Below are 20,262 nucleotides of genomic sequence, written 5' to 3'. Positions count from 1 at the left end.
TATATATATACTTTTTTTTTTTTTCCACACTTTTTTATGATGTTTTAAAATATTTCCTATAAAGTAAGACTTCTCCCCTGAAAAAAATATGTTTTTCTCTCCCAAAAAAAACCCTGACTTTGTTAGTAAGATTCTGAATTGATTCTTTTCAAGCTAATCCTCTTTTCTCAAAATATTTTTTTCCCAAAAATCTAATTTTATACTGAAATAAATCTGGCTTTTTTTTCTTTTCTTAAAACAGTGATTTATTCCCCCCCCCCCCCCCCCCAAATTAGGAGAGTAATACAATAAAGTGATATTCTTCCAATACATCCCAAATGGTGTGTGTCAGTTCTTTCATTGTAATTTCATCTTTTCTGAGTGACAGAAAAAAAGTGTTTGGGAAGACGAAAGGTACAGTGTTGTTGTCGGGGATTCAAAGCACTCTCATTTCTCTGTATCTGCGTCTTAAAGACGTGCGCACGAATGTTGTTCCCACACTGCGCAAAAGCGACGGCATCTGTTTCTAGCTGATATTGTAAAAAAAAGCACAATTTTGAATCCCCACGTGAAAATGGTCCCGCTTCCCCGCGTGGCGGATGAGTGATGTGTGTTGGCATGAAGTGGAGCACGGCGGCATCACATTACGACGACCAGCATTTCTCCACAATGGTGAGCCTCTATTACAAGGCTTTGCTAATCCATCCATGAAAATCCATGTCCAAAATGTGCCTTTTGTGTATAATCCTGACACAATTTATGTGGGATTAGAGATGAGAGCAACGGAGGGGAGCAGACTGGGGAAATATACTACATCATAAACATCAATGTCACTGTGCTGCTCAATTTAAAATCCTCTGCATCTTTAAAAAATAAAAACATCCTTTCAAAAAAAGAATTGTTTTCTTTTTAAAAAATGGACTTTCGTGGACAAAAATATCATCTTATTCTGGTAAGAACATATTTTTCACATACGAATCAGATTTTTTTCCTCGATGAAAATCGGATTATATTTCAAGAAAATATACAGTGTTGACATATATACTATTCCAGATGAATTTTTTTTCTTGAAATAAATCGGACTTTTTTGCAACAAAACTGCTCTCGTTTTCTATTCAAAAAATGTTCTCGTCAGGTTACAACTTTTGAATTTTATTCTGAAATATTTTACTTTTTTTAGGAAAGTTGCAACTTTTGTGTCATGCGATAAATGTTAAATATTTTAAATACTTTTTCTCATAAAACATGAGTTTATTCTCATTCCAGCATATTTTCAAAAGAAATCTAGTTTCTTGAATCTGTCAATTTCCCAGAAAATCGGCCTTTTTTCTTTTTTTGTAACCAAACTCCAATGTTGTTCAAGAAAACAAATCCAAGTGTATTTCCAGAGATAACTCGATTCAAACTTCATTATATCGTTTTGGAAAAATACGCCTTTATTCCAGTAAAAATGCAGCTTCATTTTGATAAGATTATATCGAAATTAAGACTACTTTTCTGGAAAATATATTATCTGGAAAAAAAACCAAAATCTGACTTTTTTCTAGAAATTAGACATACCTTTTCCAGAAGAAATGTGTCTTATTGGAAATAAAACTGCCTTTTTTTTTTTCTGGAAAAAAAAGAGAATTTGTCTCGACAAAAGGGAACTTCATTGTAGATTTTAGTATTGTTGATATTGGTAAATAATATTTAACATTTTTGATATTTTAAAAAGAAATTCTGATTTGATTCTTGCAAGATTACACAACCATAGTTAGTGGACAAAACCGGTTTTCTTTATTTTGGGTCAAATGTGACTTTTTCTCCTAAGATTATACTTTGAGTCTCGTTAAAAGACTGCAATGACTCAGTCCCCCCTGTCTCAACTGGAGTGTGAAATGGCCCCCATATTCTGCAACATTGCGCTCTACTCCACCAGTGGACTACATCGCATGTGGTGGGCAGTTATGATCTGCTTAGCACACTCATTACCTCCCCCAGGGAAGCAGCCGGTCAATCAGCACCGCCTCATCGGGACTCTCCAGAGGAGAGGAAGACTGGAGGTGATTGGAAGTGAGTTTCAAAAAAACTCTTTTCAATTAAAAGACGGGGGGGAAGAGTTAAGATAGCGGGATTACTTTGACAGCCTCCCCCCCCCCCCCCCCCCCTGTTCTCTTCACGCTAAGCAAAAAGGATCCTCACTGTCAGTTTTTAACGGCATCTTTAATTTATGAATTCGGGCGCTTCATTGAGCTCATCGAAATTTCAGGCGCCAACGCAAACACCACCAGTGACCTTCAAACCGCCGCTGTGTTTCTGTTATCCTTCTCGCTGAGAGAAAACAAAAAAGATGATTGAAAATGGTGTTTATTAGTCGCATTCTGGCATCAATTTCTGTGCCATCCGTGCACGTTCCACTTACCTGCTTTTTAACGACGGAGCAATTTAGTCCCAGACCGGCTTATTCGTATGTGGCGCCTATGTTCTGGATCTTGTGTGACGTTCCACATGGAGGGGAGAAGAGAATTCTGGTGTTGTTCATTGGGGATGTACAACCTCAGACCTGGGACAGGTCCATGTTTCGGCTTTCTTTTGGTCTTTTTCTCAAATATTTCTTTATTCTTGAAAAAGAAACTGCTATTCATCCATCCATCCATTGCCCGGAGAAAAGCCACGCCGGCACGGGGAGAACATGCAAACCCCGGATTGAACCCCGGTCCTCAGAACTGTGAAGCGGACGCTCTAACCGGTCGCCCAACGTGCCGCCAAACAAACAACTATTGTCGATAAAATAAGACTTGGCCCAGCCAAAATTGCAGTTATCAGTTATTATTCCAGACTCTATTTCAGTACCGGCCCCTGCCCCCTCACATCTGCCCAAAACAACACCCCCAGCTCGCCCAACTCGGACAAGAAGAAGGAACCAGGAACAGAGCGCTACGTCTCAGAGTGCCTCTCGGTCGGCCGCGAGCGCATCGACGACCTGTTGGAGTTGGCCTGGAGGAAGGGACTGCTGAGTTCCGCTCGCCTGCGTCTGCCTCAGGGTCCGCCTTGGGGTTGGCTCAACATTACATGAAATGTTACTGGTTTGACGGTGTATTTTGGGGAAGGTCTCATCAATTAGAAATATAAGAGAGGTGATTAACTGACTTGACAAGTCGGTGCAAACGGTGATGCGACGTACGCGGTGCTTTTCCAAGCTCAGCCATGCAACTGTCCACCGTTATATATCTTTATCTTTGATTTGAAGTACAGGGTAAATTCCTTCTTTGAAACTTGAGCCGCCAATTGGAGTTTAATAATCCAGCCGAGATATACATTTTTTTAAAATTAGATTAGAGGCATTAAATGGGGCCAGAGAGGAAACTCATTTTAATAAGACTCGACTGTCAGGTTGCAAACGCTTCCCTAAATAATTCCTTTATTTTTTTCTGAAATACACAACATTGTTGTCATTAAAAAGGCAAAGTATTGCAAGTAGTGCAAACGCGTTTGTGGAGGTCGGTCTAATCGCTCCATAACCCCTTCCCCACTTTTCTGCGTTGACTCAATGGAAAAGGAAGTTGAGTTCCCAAGGTCCAGGCTCACTTTGCATGCAAAGCAAAGCGCACTTCTCCATTTAAGACAATTTCTTTTCCAATTGCGGTGTGGCACGTGAGTGGGGGGGAATTATGTGAAGTCTCCAAACAGGTTGTTTCACAGGACCGTGTATCTATTTGTCATTTCTTTCGGTAATGAGGTGCGCTTCCGCCAGCGAGAGGTGGGGAGCTTAGCTATTGTAATCTCCTGCTTTTTGATTTTCCGAGCACAACTGTTTGTCTCCCTCCATCTTACAGGGGGAGCTTTGAATTCTTTGTTATTTTCCATAAATGACTCGCGTGATGTTTTCTTGAAACTGGCCTCGACGCTGAAGTGTCACACGAAATCGTCTGACAAACATAAGAGCGCACTTTGCGTTTACTCTTCTGTATGCTGACAATGAACTGTGCTTTCGACATCGGCTCCGGCGGGTCCAGGATCTTCACTTCATTATATGATATTATTCTAATCCAATCCCTCTTTATTTTACAGTTAAAATCCGGCTGCAGAGTGGGACGTACAACCAAGAAAGCTGCCTAGACCTCGTTGCGGGCGCAAGACAAGTCATCCGTCTTTTCCTGAGCTCTGGTTTCAGGTTGCAAGTGGGCGGGGGGGGGGGGGGGGGGGGGGGGGTTCCTTATAGCTAAAGACATTAGTCACCGTGAAAAACAGGGCATAACTCACTCAACATGCCAGACAAAGCCAGCTAGCAGGATCTCTCAATAAAGTTGTGCCCTTGTCCTCCCAACGGTACAGTTCGTCTTGATTTTTATTGTGGAAAAAAATGGTATCAAAATAATGGATCTGGATTCTAGCACCCTTCCATTGGGGTACTAAAAGGTGCTCCAAAAAAAGGGCAGAGTGAGAAACACTACAGTCCATTTCATGACCAAAAAAGGTTGAGGCAAACTTTGGTGCAAACTAAACTAAACTGCAATGGGAATTCTCAAATTGGACAAACTACACCGTTGCCTCTCTGCACGATCTAGAAACAAAGATGTCAGAAAGAGACAGATTGAGATAACCAAAACCCATGAGCGAGTTTGCTTTTTAAAAGACAAAAATAATCCAATATCACCTCTTGTTAAAGTGCCACAATCACAAAGATGTGGATTTACATCACCACTTCCAACTGTGCTACCTTCAGGACGACATGGATTGAGACAAAAACTTCTTTAGGTAACAAAAATGTGTCAGCAAGCATTAGTTTTCAAACCATACCAAACGAAGAAAATTCAAAGAATATGATATTGGTTCAGGGATCTTCCACTTGTGATGTTCCGCAATCTCTCGACATCTCCCTGCCTCAAAATGCTCCTGTTTTGGGCACAAGGAATACACTGTGATGCATCTGCCCGTGTCTTCATTCAACACAATTAGCTCCTCCGTTACATAACAATCCAGTGAAGCATCCAGTAAGCACTTCAGAGGCTGTTTGTATACAAATAATTTAAAAGCAATTCTCCATAATATATCCCTGTTTATTTGCTAGCTCTACAAAGCCACCTCTTATTTGTATTGTTATAACACTTTGATCTCAAAGGTTTTTGTTTGTCTTTTTAGGTATGGCACGAATACTATTTTGTACAAAGAAGAGTCATCGAGCGTTTTCTCAACAAAAAAAGCCACCCAGGACACAAGTGTTTCTGCTCGCTGTCACAAGTTAATAAAGGAGATGGGGGATGGTTTAGTCCTCCGGTATAAAAAGCCTGCATGTCCATCCATCATGCACCCATCTACGAGGTTCATAAGGCAGCAGGACGTGACCCCCCCGCCCCCCACCACCAACTCCCCAGCATCCAGGAACGCAAACGCTCGTAGGGATCAAAGCCAAGGAAGCAGCCGCGGGCGTCACCTGACCTGAATTCAATTCAAGCTTTACAGGCGGATCAGAAGGGACAGTGGGGGCGGGTCACAAAGCTCAACGCCGTCTCTGGCTAAACTGAGATTGAGATGGAGGAAGATGAAACATTGAATGGGCTCCCCTCCCCTCCCCTCGCCCACCCCTCTTCCACCCCCTCCTCTCTCAAGCTCGATAATTCTCCCACATATGCGCGCACACAAAACCCACAGGTCTTTTTGGTTGGCTCAGCCTGTGGGCAAATGTGATTTTAATGAGCCCCTGCTGAATGGACACGAGGCCCACCTTCTCACGCCAGACCGCCGGCTCCAGGCAGCCTGGGCATTTTTTGCCGGCCACTTCGCAGCGTGGCGTCCAACTCCAATCGTACGTGCGTGTTGAATGAAGACATTGGCAGATGTGACAAGGTATACTCAATACGCCAGAAGCAGCGATCGTTTGAGGGAGGCGTCAAGCAACTGAAAGGGGATACACGGTGGTGCCTCCAGATACGAGCGACCCGACTTACGGTTTCCCGAGATACGAGCCGTCGACGGGCTGAGTTTTTGGTTTGACTCGAGAAACAAGGGCCGTATGGCGACCGGAGGCCCCACTCGCTTGGCAACGAGCGGGACTTTGGCTGGTATAACGAGTAAATATTCTTCAAAAAAAGACATTTCAAGCTGAACATTGTCACTACCAGTTGGAGATGACTTAAAAACGCAACATAAAACAACAACAGCGTAGCTGACGAGAGAAAGAGAGACAGAGAGAGAGAGAGAGAGAGAGAGACACACACACACAAACACACACGGTGCATTTCTAGGTACAGGCACGCAAATGAATCCTCAGCGTGAGATACTTTTGGCTTGATTGCACGTCATCAAACCGCTTAATATCTTTACATTCTCTTCTATTCTGTTTTTATGACGATATTTTGCAGTCAAGTATACTGCTACTCGTCTTTTTGAAAAACATCTTTTTAAAAAATGGTGGAGTTTTGGGGGGACTGGAACGGATTAATTGCATTGCCAGTCATTTTAAAGGGAAAATGTATTTTGCCATGAGAGTCTTTTTGAGATAAGAGCATGGTAACGGAACAAATCAAACTCGTATCTGAAGGCAACTCTGTATTTATTGTGCCAGCAACAAGAGCAATTGGTGTGGAGGTGTGGAGAAACTTAAATGGGAACTTTTGTGGAAAATGTACTTTCGAATGGCTTGTATACAAATAGTTGCCGCTCTGGGGAGCTTGCAAGTGTGAATGGAAAAGCAAAAAAGGCGCAGTGTCCGTTGCATGCTCCTCATGGACAGATCGGCGACACTCATTGCCAAGTGTAATTCTGTGGGTAAAGGGGGTAAAGTGACATGTTATTAAAATACTGTGAATTGTTTTAAATTGTGAAAAAAAAAAAAAAAAAATCCATAATGTCTCATTTAACGCATAAAGCCATGTGGTGTGGTTTGCTGATTATATTCTGGATGGAGTGAACACAGCCGCTGAGGTAGGCCTGTATGTAAACACACACACATATATATACACACACATTGAGATGTGCGCTCATGGCAACACGAGAGAGGAATGTGTGAGGTCAGAGCCTTTACTCAGGCGGGAGGTGTGGCCTTTTCGGTGCGTTCAAGGGCATCCTGATAAGTGTCTGCTTTCCCAAAAAAATGTGTGCTGTTAACGGCTATCTTCCACTATTTTCAATGTAGAAAACATTTTTTATATGTTTAGAGGACAGACCTAAAAACTAGAGTGTTTTTATTCTTAGTCATTTCCTGTAAAAACAACAACAACAACAACAACAACAAAAAACAACTGAAAACATTGTAATATGCATACCAGGCCATTAGTCAATAGTAATTACTGAGTGGGTTTACTTGACAAAAATGTACTTCAAACGTCTTAGCAGTGTCTTATCCAAAAGCCTCTTTCTGAAAAAGGACATTCTGGGCATTTCCAACCCAAATGATCTTGCAAAGCCAATAAAACGACATCAAAGACTGTGAAAAAAAAAATGGAAGGGGACCTTTGAACTTTTTCTCTACAGTGAGCGCCTGTGGAGAGGAAAACGTTTAACATCTGTCAAAATCCAAAATATTGGGGCGACCGTTCTAATATTTTCAGATGTTGAAGAGATGTCCACATACATTTTAGTGGTGACTGATTGCAGTTTTCCGACATTAAGCGATGTTAAGCTTTTTTCCATCAAGTATTTTATACTGTTCTGAATCATTTAGTCAATTTACATCGAATGTGGCAGAAGCATAGCTGATTTCTTTTGGGGGTGGGTTTTTTTTTTTTTTTTTTTATAACGCGTGTAATTGCTCTTTTGAGACATTTTGAAGTCGTGATTAAAACCAACACAGGTGTTCTATGTAAAGGATGTCAAATTCATTTTTGTCACGGGCCACATTGTAGTTACGATTTCCCTCGGAGGGCCGGCATGACTAAAACCATATAAATGTGTAATTGGCTCATCAAATTATTACATATACACAACAAATTGATGGATAACTAGTTTTGAAATCAGCTATATTGTTGCTGTAAAAATGGTTTGGTAATAAAACATGCTTTTGCAATAGCTCAACATTTATTACATATGACAATTTCGAAATGTTTGTACAGATTTTTGGAAGAATCATGGAAGGTGACACATGATTTGCTTTCATGGGCCAGATAAAATTCTTTAGTGAGCTGTATCTGGCACCCGGGCCTTGAGTTTGACACCTGTGTTCTATGTCATCATTAATTGTGTATGTTTGGTATCGTGAAAAATGCAAACGCAGTGAAATACACAAAAAATAAAAATAAAATAAAAAAACTACATAAAAACAAAAAACGGCGGTTCCGCCACCTCAAAATGCGTGTTTGATCATGTGTGGCGGTTTTTTAGAATGTAACATTGTATTTTTTTTTTTGACTAATTCAATGTTTTAAAAATGTCGGTCGGTATCATATAAATATACAATTAGGAAAGAAGAAAAAAAACTCAATACATTGAATAGAATCGTATCGTTAGATTTCTTCACTTGTTGCCAACATGCAAGTAGTTCCGGGCCATGCGCAACGTGGAGTGATATCTCACCGCGTGAGAGACGCGTGAGTGTATAGTGCGCGGAGGAGGCGGCGAGCGAGGGAAAGTCGTGAGGAGGAAAGGGGAGGGTGGCGAGAGAGCGACCGCACGGAGGAGCCACCAGCAGCAGTCAGTCACCAGATGGCGGCTCGGCGAGCGAGTGGGAGCCCCGCGTACCACCATGCCGACATTTGGACTACCTAAAGTACACAGCAAACCTCCCAAACTTCGGGAATAATCCTCTTTTTTTGGCGGGGGAATTTAAAGGAAAAAAAGGTACGTGGCGTGTTTTCCCCCCCCTCTTGTTGAACATTTTTTAAAATAGACCCGTTAAGTGCGTTTTCGCACAGAATAAAAGTGCGGAAAAGTTGCGCGTTAGTTCGCCTTTGTAGGGTTTTGCGCACGGAATCACGTCGCTGGTGAGTTGCGACTAAACCTTTGCCCAAAGTCCATTTAGTTTGTAAAGTAGGGCGTGTGATTTTCGCGTTCATTGTTTGAATAAGAGCTCGTTTTTCCGTGCGTTTGGAAAGAATTCCTCTCCCGCATGAGGTGGATGTCTCGAGTTGGGGGATGGGAATTCCAAATAGTTTTTTTTTCTGCAAGCAGTTCACTTTGCTCACAAACTCCTAAAACAGATTTCAAATGAGAGGGAACAGGTTTTGTGTGCGATTCGTGTCCTTGTGGGCCACCGCGTTTCTCCTCGTTTGAACGAAGATTCTTTCAACTTGGGCCCTTTTCTTTATATTTCCTCACAATGGTCGGCCACGAGCAGCAGATGCTGCTTTTGTACCCGCAGGCTATGTGCTTTCACATTCAAGGTGAACACTGACACTGAAAGCAACAGCCTTTTGGAAATATTGCACGTTTGTTCCGCGAATATATCTTGATTGTGTTGCAACTGTAATTGGTGCTGGCTGTTTCTGTGCCGGGGAGCTACTTTTATGACTGCACGGGAGATGAAGAAATTCCGCTCTCATCGTGGCTTATCTGACGGATAGGAATGCGGACTATATTTGCGTGATGGCCTATGTAGCGACGGTGGTTGATGGGCAATTAAGCGCGTGCATGCATAAATGAGACAACGAGTCACCACGCACACGCGAGGAACGTGCGGGATGGGATCACTTCGAACTGCACGCGTTGCGACGACGTTTTCCAAAGTTCCCATTTTCGGAGGAAGTGGGATTTCAAACGTGAAAGTGCGGACATTTCACATCTGGATATTTTGGACGCTATTGTCACGTTTTAGCTCAAACACTGGGACACATTTGATTTTGAATACAATTACCAGATAACTATTAACCCTTTATTGCTCGGTTGACTCTTTTTTGTCAATGTCTTTCTGTCTCCGAAGGGTTCTCTGTCAATTGTTCTCTGTCTGTTGTCGCACTCGAGCGGCTCCCACTGCCGGAGACAAATTCCTTGTGGTTTTTTTGGACATACTTGGCAAATAAAGAGGATTCTGAAAAATCAGAAACCCCATGCACTTATTTTTTCACATTTAGAAGCGGTAAATGGCAGCAACCAAAATTGATTTTGTCGCATTCTTTGACGTGTGAATCATTTGATAGGTTTGCAAACAGTGGTTTGGTTCGTGTTCAGTAAAAAACAAAACAAAAAAAGAACAGCAACACAGTTAAAGACACAAATAGCGTCAATCGGGGTTTTCACAACGGATCCTCAAAATGATCGTCAAAATTTGACGCCGTATTAGCTCCTATAGGCGAAAAGATTTTGTGTTGCCCGTCTGTGTGGGACAGTGTTGCCCAACCTTTTTTGAGCCAAGGCTCACATACATTCAAAAGAGCTCATGGAACACCACCTAACAAAAATGTTAGAAAGTATACGGTTCATACTGAAATGATGATGATGATATCGTCTCAGTTTACACACAAATTTACTTTCACAATGTGAAATCTGGGCCTGTTTGGTCGAGCACCAAACTATTATTCTGTTGGATGAATGGCAGCAGGTGTATACGCAGGTTCATTGGATCTTCTGCCATCTAGTGGAGGAGCATTTAATTGTTCCGCGTGGAAAATTGGATCGTTTCCCAGGCACAGTACAATCGGTTGGGCATCGCTGGTCTAGGTCAGGATATCTGCTTGGGTCTTATTTGGATGAATTCCCTTGTAGGAGTTGGTTAACGTGTAGGCCCCAAAATGGTTGTTTCAAATCAAAGTGGCCAAATTCCTGTTCAGTTTCAGGCATGGGTCCTTGAGACCTTTTTGTGTGTCCTGTTATAATAGACGTGTACACCGAATTTTGGGTCGATTTGGTGAAACTAGTGTAGGGGCCAATTTTTTCCGTTTCGAAAATCCTCAAAATCATCAAACTTTGAGGCCAAGCTCCTCCAACATTAGGATACCTGCTTCCGATCGGATTTCATTTGGGAAAAGTCCCAAGTATGAGTTTGCGAAAGTGGAAGCCCTGGAATTCATCCAAAAATGGCCGCTACCAAACCAAATTGTCCTTTCTGTTCAACTTCGGACATGGGTCCTTGAGATTTTGTCGGGTGTATCCTGTTACGATAGACGATTTTGTGTCGATGGGTGGAACTGGTGTACGGAGCTGTTTTTTTTTTCTAACTTTGCAGGGGGTACTATTGGGTGAGTTGAGGGAGTGTTCTTATGTAAATATTTATTGTAATTATGACTTGACTACTTGGTTAGCGTAGGTTGGTGTTAGACAGCACCCTCCGACATGCGTACAAATTTGGGCTATGTTGCTGACATAGAAACAAAAGTCTGTCATAAACCGAGGATGTCAAATATATTACATAAAAATTAAGTTAAACTTTCTATTTTTAGGAAGTTGTTGTCAAGTCATGGCACGGTTACTAGCGCTACTGCGTCTAGTGAGATGCATTACCTACAGAACGGACGTTTTAAACCCCGATTGATTCCGACAAACGGGATAAAAAAATGCTTTTCGATTAAATCCTAAGATACTGTTTTAGTAAATTGTTGTCAAGTAGAAAGCACGCTGTGTTTAACGTGCAAATGCGAGTAATGTCCCCACCGTACCAACTAAACGTGGTGGTAAACCGAGGTCCCCCTGTATCGATAAATACCCCCATCCCTAATAGGAGTTGGGTTGTATTCATTTTCAAAATCGGAACCTTTGTGAAAATTAAAGGTTCTTTATGGGAATAAACGAGGAATAAACCAGGAATTAAAAAAAATGAAGGTTGGCTCTTAATGGGGAACTTAGTTGGGGAAAATATATTTTAGCATTAGCCTGACTAAAACTAGCAATGTGAGAAGTGGCCCCCATCTTTGTGGCATTTTCTAAAAAACATGGAATGAGCACTTCAAACGCCTCTAAAATCTGCCATAACAAATGTATTCACGAAAACACAATTGATTGCTGAAGTACGTGACCTATTCTACTGCCAACACTGCTCACTCGCCATTAGAAACGTCATGGTCATTTTGTTGGACTTTGTTGGCCTTGGAATTTGGGTGAATATTTTTAACGGAAAACTTGTCAGCCAGTGGGAGCGGACGAAATGACACGGTCGAGGAGATATTTTTCGAAAAAAAGAAGTTTTACTGACTTGTTTAGCAAATCTGTTCACATTGCTACTAAATCAGCCAGATTTAAGTACTGTGCTACCTTGACCAACAAGTGCCCCCGCTTAAGAGTTTTTACTAAGAAGCCGTTGCTTCGTCCATTTTTTTCTTCGGATATGCTACCGTTCGTGTGACGTAAAAAAAACAACAAAAAAATGGAGTAATTGAGGCAGCAAATGTCATGCCCTCGCAATGGGCATCGAGAGCAATCTATTTTGCGTGGATTTCTGTTGATGACGAAATAAAAGCTTGAATATAATTAAATTACCCTCATCTCCTATTTAATTCCCATGGAAAGCTTCCAATTTTGTAATATTTTCCCTATTTTCACTTTCCATGTAAATTTACCAGAAAATTTGTGGAAATTTTCCGCTCCTTTGCAACCCCAACTGGGAGTCTTTCACGTGATAACAATGGCCTGATGTTCCTGTTTCTGCAGGTTGCACGGCAGCGGCGACAGCAAAAAAGGTACAATGACCGGGCGGTGGGTGGTTTCGCTGGCCTCGCTGCTGCTGCAACTGGTCTGGACAGCGGGGGCCGCCCTGCATTTCACGGAGCCAGTTTACAACGCCACCATCTACGAGAACTCTGCTGCCAAGACCTACCTCGAGAGCCACATCAAGATGGGGATCTACGTCACCGACCCCAGCTGGGAGATACGCTACAAAATCATTTCCGGGGACAACGAGAACTTGTTCAAGGCTGAGGACTACCTGTTGGGAGATTTTAGCTTTTTGCGCATCAGAACCAAAGGGGGTAGCACGGCCATTCTCAACCGGGAGGTTCGAGACCACTACGTGCTGACGGTGAAAGCGTCAGAGAGGGGCACCGACATGGAGTGCCGCACCCAGGTCACAGTGCAGGTGCTCGATACCAATGATTTGCGGCCCCTCTTCTCGCCAACGTCGTACAGCATCTCACTACCCGAAAACACAGCCATACGCAGCAGCGTGGCCAAGGTGATGGCGACGGACGCCGATATCGGTACGAATGGGGAGTACTACTACAGTTTTCGCGAGTGGACGGACATGTTCGCCGTGCACCCTACCAGCGGTGTGGTGACACTCACCGGCCGGCTGGACTACGCTGAGACAAAGCTTTACGAGCTGGAGATCCTAGCGGTGGACCGTGGCATGAAGCTTTACGGAAGTAGCGGCTTCAGCAGCACGGCCAAGCTGACGGTGAGGGTGGAGCAGGCCAACGAGAACGCACCCGTGGTCACCGCTGTCACCCTGGCGCCCTCCGATGCCGACCCTGACCCCACCTACGCCATTGTAATGGTGGAGGACGGCGACCAAGGACCCAACGGGGAGATCGCATCGCTTAGCATTGTCGCCGGCGACCCGCTCCAGCAGTTCAGGGCTGTCAGAACCAGCCCCGGGAGCAAGGAGTATAAAATAAAAGCGGTGAGGGATGTGGACTGGGAGAGCCAGCCTTTTGGATATAATCTCACTTTGCAGGCAAAGGACAAGGGCAGCCCACCCCAGTTTTCATCTGCTAAATTAGTACATGTCACTTCCCCTCAGTTTAAAACTGGGCCCCCTGTGTTTGAAAGGGCAGTTTACAAAGTCAACCTGAGCGAATTTGCCCCCCCTCACACTCCTGTCGCAATGGTAACGGCTTTACCAAAGCACCCCCAGCTCAAATATGCTTTTAGCCACAAATCAGACCGATTTACCATCAACCCTGACACCGGCTTGATCAGCACAACAGCGCCGATCATTGCCGACGTGGCTGTCCACTTTGAGCTGGACGTGACGGCCGGCAGTGGGAAAGTGGCAACAAAAGTCATCATCCATGTGATGGACGTGAATAACAACGTGCCTGAGTTCCAGCAGACGTCGTACAGGGCCAGCGTTGACGAGAATGCACCAGTCGGGACCAGCGTGGTGACGGTGAAGGCTGTCGACCTGGACCGAGGAGAGAACGGCTATGTGACGTACAGCATCACCAATATCAACCCGCAGCCGTTTGTCATCGACTATTTCTCTGGTGTCATCAGCACCTCGGAGCTGCTAGATTACGAGCTCATGCCCCGGATTTACAGTCTTAAAGTCAGGGCCTCCGACTGGGGATCCCCCTTTCGGAGGGAGGTGGAATCAGTTGTCACGGTGACATTGAATAACCTCAATGACAATAAGCCACTGTTTGAAAACGTGGACTGCGACGTCACCGTGCCGAGAGACCATGGCGTGGGTGAGCAGATAACCACGGTGTCGGCCATAGATGCAGACGAGCTGCAGCTCGTGCGCTATTACATTAAATCAGGGGACGACCTGGATCTGTTTGAGCTGAACGCAAACTCCGGCGTGCTTTCCCTTAGGAACACGCTGAGCGAGGGTAAGGCGGCGAAGACATCCTTCCACAGTATGCGGATTGTGGCAAGCGACGGCGAACGCGAGACGCAACCTATGTACATGAATGTAACGGTCATCACTGCCCGAATGCCCGTGCAGGTGAAGTGCGTTGAAACCGGCGTGGCCACCATGCTGGCCGAGAAGCTGCTGCAGGGCAGTAAGGTCCACACGCAGGCAGAGCCCGACGACCACTTCATGGACATTCACTCCATCAACCGGTATGCGCCGCGGTTCGCAGACTCCTTCCCGAGCGCCGTGGAAGTCAGGGAGGACCTGCCTGTCGGGGGTCGTGTCGCTCATTTAGGTGCCACCGACGCGGATAGCGGCTTCAATGGGAAGCTTGTGTACGTCATCTCGGGAGGCGACACAGAGAGTCGCTTCTTAGCCGAAATGGAGACGGGCTGGCTTTTGGTTTACTCGCCTCTTGACAGGGAAACAAAAGACCATTACACGCTCAATATCACGGTCTATGACCTCGGCATTCCGCAGAAGTCGTCCTCGCGCCTGCTCGATGTCAAGATCTTGGACGCTAATGACAATAGCCCACAGTTTTTGCAGGATTCCTACTCTGTCGAAATAAGTGAGAGCACGCCAGTGGGCACTGAAATTATCCAGGTGGACTCGACGGATAAGGATCAGGGCGATAACGGCGTGGTGAGGTACGCGATTTTGGGCGGTACGGATCACTTCGCTATCAATGCAGAGTCTGGGGTTGTGACGGTGACCAATCCACTGGATCGCGAGCTGCATCCTGTGTACGCCTTGAAGATTGCGGCCCGTGACCTAGCCGAGAACGAGCCCCAGCTCGTGTCCACCGTGCAACTCAAGATCACACTAGAGGACGTGAACGACAACCCTCCTAAATTCATCCCCCCGAATTACCACGTCAAGGTGAGGGAGGACCTCCCTGTCGGCACGGTTGTCATGTGGCTTGAGGCCCACGACCCTGACGTTGGGCCCTCGAGTCAGATCCGGTACAGCCTGATGGACAATGGGGACGGGAACTTTGAGGTAGACAAGCTGAGTGGGGCCGTGCGGATCGTGCGGAACCTCGACTATGAGACCAAACAGGTGTACAACCTGACAGCGAAGGCCAAGGACAAAGGCAAGCCCATATCATTGTCTTCCACTTGCTTCGTGGAGGTACATGTGGTGGACGTCAACGAGAACCTCTACCGGCCTTTGTTCCGCTCCTTTGTGGAGAAGGGATTTATCAAGGAAGACGCTGTCGTTGGGACTTCAGTGATGACGGTCAGAGCCGTGGACGAGGACAAAGGCAGAGACGGAGAGATCCAATACTCCATCCGGGACGGCTCTGGCCTGGGGATATTCATCATTGACGAGGAAACTGGTAAGTCACTTTGCTTTTCTCAGCAGAGAACCGAGTGTTTGGAATAGACAGGCATCCGCTTGGAATGATTAGTGTGGAAGAATGAGGTAAAAGGAGAAAGGTTTCTTTTGTTCTTTTTTTTTTAAGCACTGGGGGCTGCTTCGCAAACCTGTGCGAACATTCTTAGCTGTCGCTGGGGAAGAACTGAGTTTCTCCCTGACTTGACCTCTTTTTATTTTCCCCTCCTTATTTTCTCCTTGGCAAATCTAGACGGTTTGATGTATTGTTCCGCGGGTTTCTTACATCGTGGCTAGGCTGCCCGGTAATCATTTTAACAGCTGAGCCAAATTAGCTCCAAAATAAGCAGCCTGGAATTCCAGGAGTTCCTACAGTACCCACCCCTTCCCCCAACCTCACACCAACCTGATGTGGTTGTTTTGGAACTTGGTTGCTACCTCCTTAAAACCACTTCCTCTGTGGCAACACTAGATTTCATACAGTACTGCGCAAAAGTTCTACACTACCACTGGCTTTTTTTTTTTTATGACCATCGGAAAGAGTAGGACACGTAGCAGGATCAAATAAGCTCTTCATGTGTGGGTCAAGGAAAAAACTCTTAGGGGCCCATCAATTTGGTAATGGTCTGGATAAAGATACAGGACTGTGCAAAAATTGCTTGACCAACAATGACTTACTAGCAGAATCATGTCAGATGTACAAAAATAATTGTCATGGGCAGGTGCATGTGTCAGGAAATAAACCCTCAGGGGCTACTTTAGGTTCAGGTATGGATAATGCTACATACAGTAAATGCAGTATTGTTGTAAGTTTTAGATCACCGACCGCCAACGTTTCTTTCAAAAGATCTTTTGTAAACAGTAAATAGGATACAGATAATTCTAGTCGGGTGGCGCATTGGCCAAAGAAAATTCCTTCGGAGCCAAGCATATAGGTGAGTATCTGGATAAAGATACATGAATACAGCACTGTGTAAAACGTTTTAGACCACCAGTAACCTTTTATTATCTTTGGTGAGGAGAAGGACTGATCTAGATAGCAGGATGATGTAAGCCATTCATTACAGATTGTAAAGGGGTGGTGGGCTAAGAAAAAAAAAACCCTTGGGCCCTCGTCCTTTTGGTGAGGGTCTGTATAAAGATACACAAATACAGGTCTTTGTAAAGTCTTAGATCACCATAAGCTTTTTGTTATCTTTGGTAAATAGTCGGAGCGATACAGCTATCAGAATCACATAAGACATACAGAACTGATTATATAGGGGTGCTGCATGGGCCAAGGAAAATTCCTTAGTTGCTCAAACTTCTGGTGAGGGACAGGATAAAGATACTGTATTCCTGTAGTGCGCAAAAAGTCTTTGATCACCACTAGCTTTCTTATGATCTCTGGAAAAGGTAAACATTAGAACAGATACCAGGGTCATGTAGGACGTACTAACAACATTTTTAAAAAGGCGGGGGACTCCTGGGGGCGAAGCCTTTTGTTGAGGGTTTGGATAAAGGCACAGAAACATATTTTCAACGAGTCCCGATTTCATCAATCCTAACAGATGAAAAACAAATGCAAATTTGTCCATTCCCTACACCACTTTTCCCTCACATTTCGGCTATGATGGAGGTCTGCGCTCATGGGACATTATGTATAGTTGTAATACAAATCTAATAGTGGCCCAAGAATACAACTAAACACATAGCACAGCGATGTTTTGCATTTATTTTCGTTTAGATTCAGAATCGGATACACGTGGGAATTTTTCCACAGGCCATTTCCTTTGGGAAACGCTGGCTCTCAGGAGGGTATATTTAGCATCTTGTGATGATGGGGGAGACCCTGTGGGGATTGTTACGCGTGTCAGCTGTGGTGTGTTCATCCCCTTGCCGTAATGCAGTATAATGTTGTTTTATGAGCGACCAGATTATCGGGATGCTCACATATATTCGCCTCTTCCGCTTTCACGCAACAGTTGTCTTCCCATGGTTTAAGTGCAAAATTGATGGCGATGGCGTGACATTATTTATACCTGGTTGACTGGTAATCCCAGATCCATGCAGCCTGGTTTGCTCTCTCGACATAATCCCCGGTTCTTATATTAACTAATTATCAGCGGTACATTGCTAGAATTGTCCCAGAGGGTTGGGCTGCGTTGTTGTAGATTATATCCAAGGTCAGCAGCCAACTGAATGCGGCCGAGGTGGTATTGCCTCCGAGAGGTTTGCTTAAATGAAGGGTGTGGTTTGTTTGGCTAGCAAAAGGCATAGCGAGGAAAGTGATGTACAGAGCTCAACTATTTACAGAGCTGCAGCTGCATCTTGTGAATCTTGTGGCCAGAATGCTGTTAAAATTGTTCAAAATTAGAGAACAGACACACAAAAAACATTAAGAAGCAGAAAATGCAAGGAGCCACACGCTATGTTAGACTGAAGGAATAGAATTGTTGCTGGTTCCTTTTTCACTTGGCAGGTTGTCTTCATCGTAATTTCACACTGTTCTACGACCTCACTCCAAATAATTGTTCATCAGAAACAATACTGTTAATTTATAAACTGGAGAGGTTTCAAAGCAGTCTTTGGCTGCTTTATCTTTATAGATGTTTGGTGAAGCTGTCAGTTTTCCACCAGTCAACCTGCAAATTTGCCAGCTCCAGAGGTTGTATTAGAGGCCTGTGCGAAAAGTGTGTGCAAAGTACTTCCTTTTTCTCGTGTTGCTGTTCTGTGTGAAGAGTGCACTGATACAAAATAAAGCGGGTTAAATTTCCTGGTTGGGCACTGTGAAGGGATTTGCTACATATCTAGATTCACAGATTACGATTCGATGCAAAAACAATATCCATAAGGGCGAAACGATTCGATACGATTCGGTTCAGTATGGGAGCGATACAATTTCATTCGATTCAGTGTGGGAGCGATTCGATTTGGTACGGAAACAATGAGATAGTTAGCATTTGTTGATGTAGACATTCATAAAGAACCTTGACTTCACCCAATTCTATAAAATGTCATTTGTGTAACCCTATTTTCAAACATGTAATGTCTAGATCAGGCTACAGGATTTTAGTCCCGACATTGGCCCGATTAGCTATCGCAGCCGATTTCCCAGAGCAGGCCCGACATATTTTGTTGGGAACGCCAAAACATCTTGTAGTGTGACATAAACCACGACGAACAATTTGGCCCTACGATAGCCCTATGATGCCAAAATGAAAAGTGCTTGCCGTTGTTACCATACTTGCACACTGTTGTCAGCATTTATTCACGCGTACAAACCAATGTTCACCGAAGCATGAGAGCATGATTCGACAGAACGCCGTCTTGTTTAGGCACAATCGTTAGTGCACTAGCTTGCTAGGCTACATAACGTTTTGTTGCCTTCTTGCGAGCCGTATTTTATTAAAAATACGTGAACATACCTCAAGCAATGCTTGAATAAATGTCCTCTCCCAAGCACTGGTGACGCCGACCACACCTTTTTCCTCATTTTGTTCTCTTTTTCCAGCCACACATTGGCGTGGCGCGTAGTTGTCGTCGCCATGGTAACGAGTGAATACGGTCACCTTGACCGGTGACACGTTTTTTTGGTTCCGCCTCTCCGACAGTGTTTGATTTGACAAGATAAACCCCAGTGATCGTAAACAAGGGATGCGATCGTATCGGAATAGATGTTGTGTACTGTTGCCACTGTCTGACCGAGATACGGCAAGATTTGATGCCAGTAGTCTGACGTAGTGCAATCGGGAAAGACAAAATTTGTCTTGTAGTCTGATTCAAGCATTAAAGACCACTTATCCCTGAGCATTGTTGCTTTATGGCACCGTAAACAATAACAGAATATCTTATATTTTCAAATATCAAATCAATTATTCAAACACACTACAACAATTCATTTTGTGGAGAAAATAATCTCCACAAGCAATATCTAAAACCCAAGGGGGTCTCACGCACGGTGCCATTCAAGATAGGACTGCCACTGCACACACGCACCGTTTGCTTTATTTCTTTATTTCTTTTTTTTAAATCACACTGGTGATTGTTGTTGTTAAATATATTCTAGAAGTTATCATTTATTTGCTTAGCTTGCATTAGTATTATGGACGATTTTAGATGTCTCGCCTTCGAAAAGATGACTCAGCATCATCCGATGGAAGGGCGCCTGGACCAAGGACGTGATCGGATGTGGTCGGGGACGTGACAGGTGTTGGTCCAATGTTTTGTGTTGTGTCTTATTGTTTAGAACATTATGTCTGGGAAAAACCCTCCTATTTTCAAATAAATGCAGGAGCGACGGGAGAGATTGGTTAGAGCGTGTTGAGAGGCTGTGATCTGAACAATCTCCCATACGCCCTCCTCATGAGAAAAAGAAACCAGCGTCTTCATTCCTTTTGTGTCTATTTTTTATAATGTTGGGTAAGATAAATCCAACATTAAATTGGTCCTTCGAGCCGGATGTCAACACACCCGAGGATTCCAGTTGTGGAGCCGACTTCCAGTTAAGAGACCGTGGCCACGGCAAGTAAGACCCTTTACGG

At 44.2% G+C, this 20,262-nt stretch overlaps 2 protein-coding genes across 10 annotated transcripts in view; one reads left to right on the top strand and one right to left on the bottom strand.

The window, feature by feature from the left end:
• Window positions 1-20,262, bottom strand: part of frg1 (FSHD region gene 1) — a 436,830-nt gene that overhangs the window by 156,064 nt on the left and 260,504 nt on the right. The window lies entirely within an intron of this gene.
• fat1a (FAT atypical cadherin 1a) overlaps window positions 8,535-20,262 on the top strand; it is an 85,069-nt gene continuing 73,341 nt past the window's right edge. For 5 of the 9 annotated variants that reach the window (XM_061770510.1, XM_061770508.1, XM_061770513.1 and 2 more), the window contains exons 1-2: window positions 8,536-8,736; window positions 12,475-15,743. In XM_061770510.1, coding sequence (XP_061626494.1) covers window positions 12,509-15,743 — 3,235 coding nt within the window. In that variant the 5' untranslated portion in view covers window positions 8,536-8,736; window positions 12,475-12,508. Of the gene's footprint in view, window positions 8,737-12,474; window positions 15,744-20,262 lie in introns of all 9 variants that reach the window. The other 4 variants (XR_009788129.1, XR_009788130.1, XM_061770512.1 and 1 more) reach the window with 2 other exon arrangements.

Source organism: Phyllopteryx taeniolatus, chromosome 4 (assembly GCF_024500385.1).
Source record: "Phyllopteryx taeniolatus isolate TA_2022b chromosome 4, UOR_Ptae_1.2, whole genome shotgun sequence".
NCBI lineage: Eukaryota > Metazoa > Chordata > Actinopteri > Syngnathiformes > Syngnathidae > Phyllopteryx > Phyllopteryx taeniolatus.
This window is presented reverse-complemented; position numbering and strand designations above follow the sequence as displayed.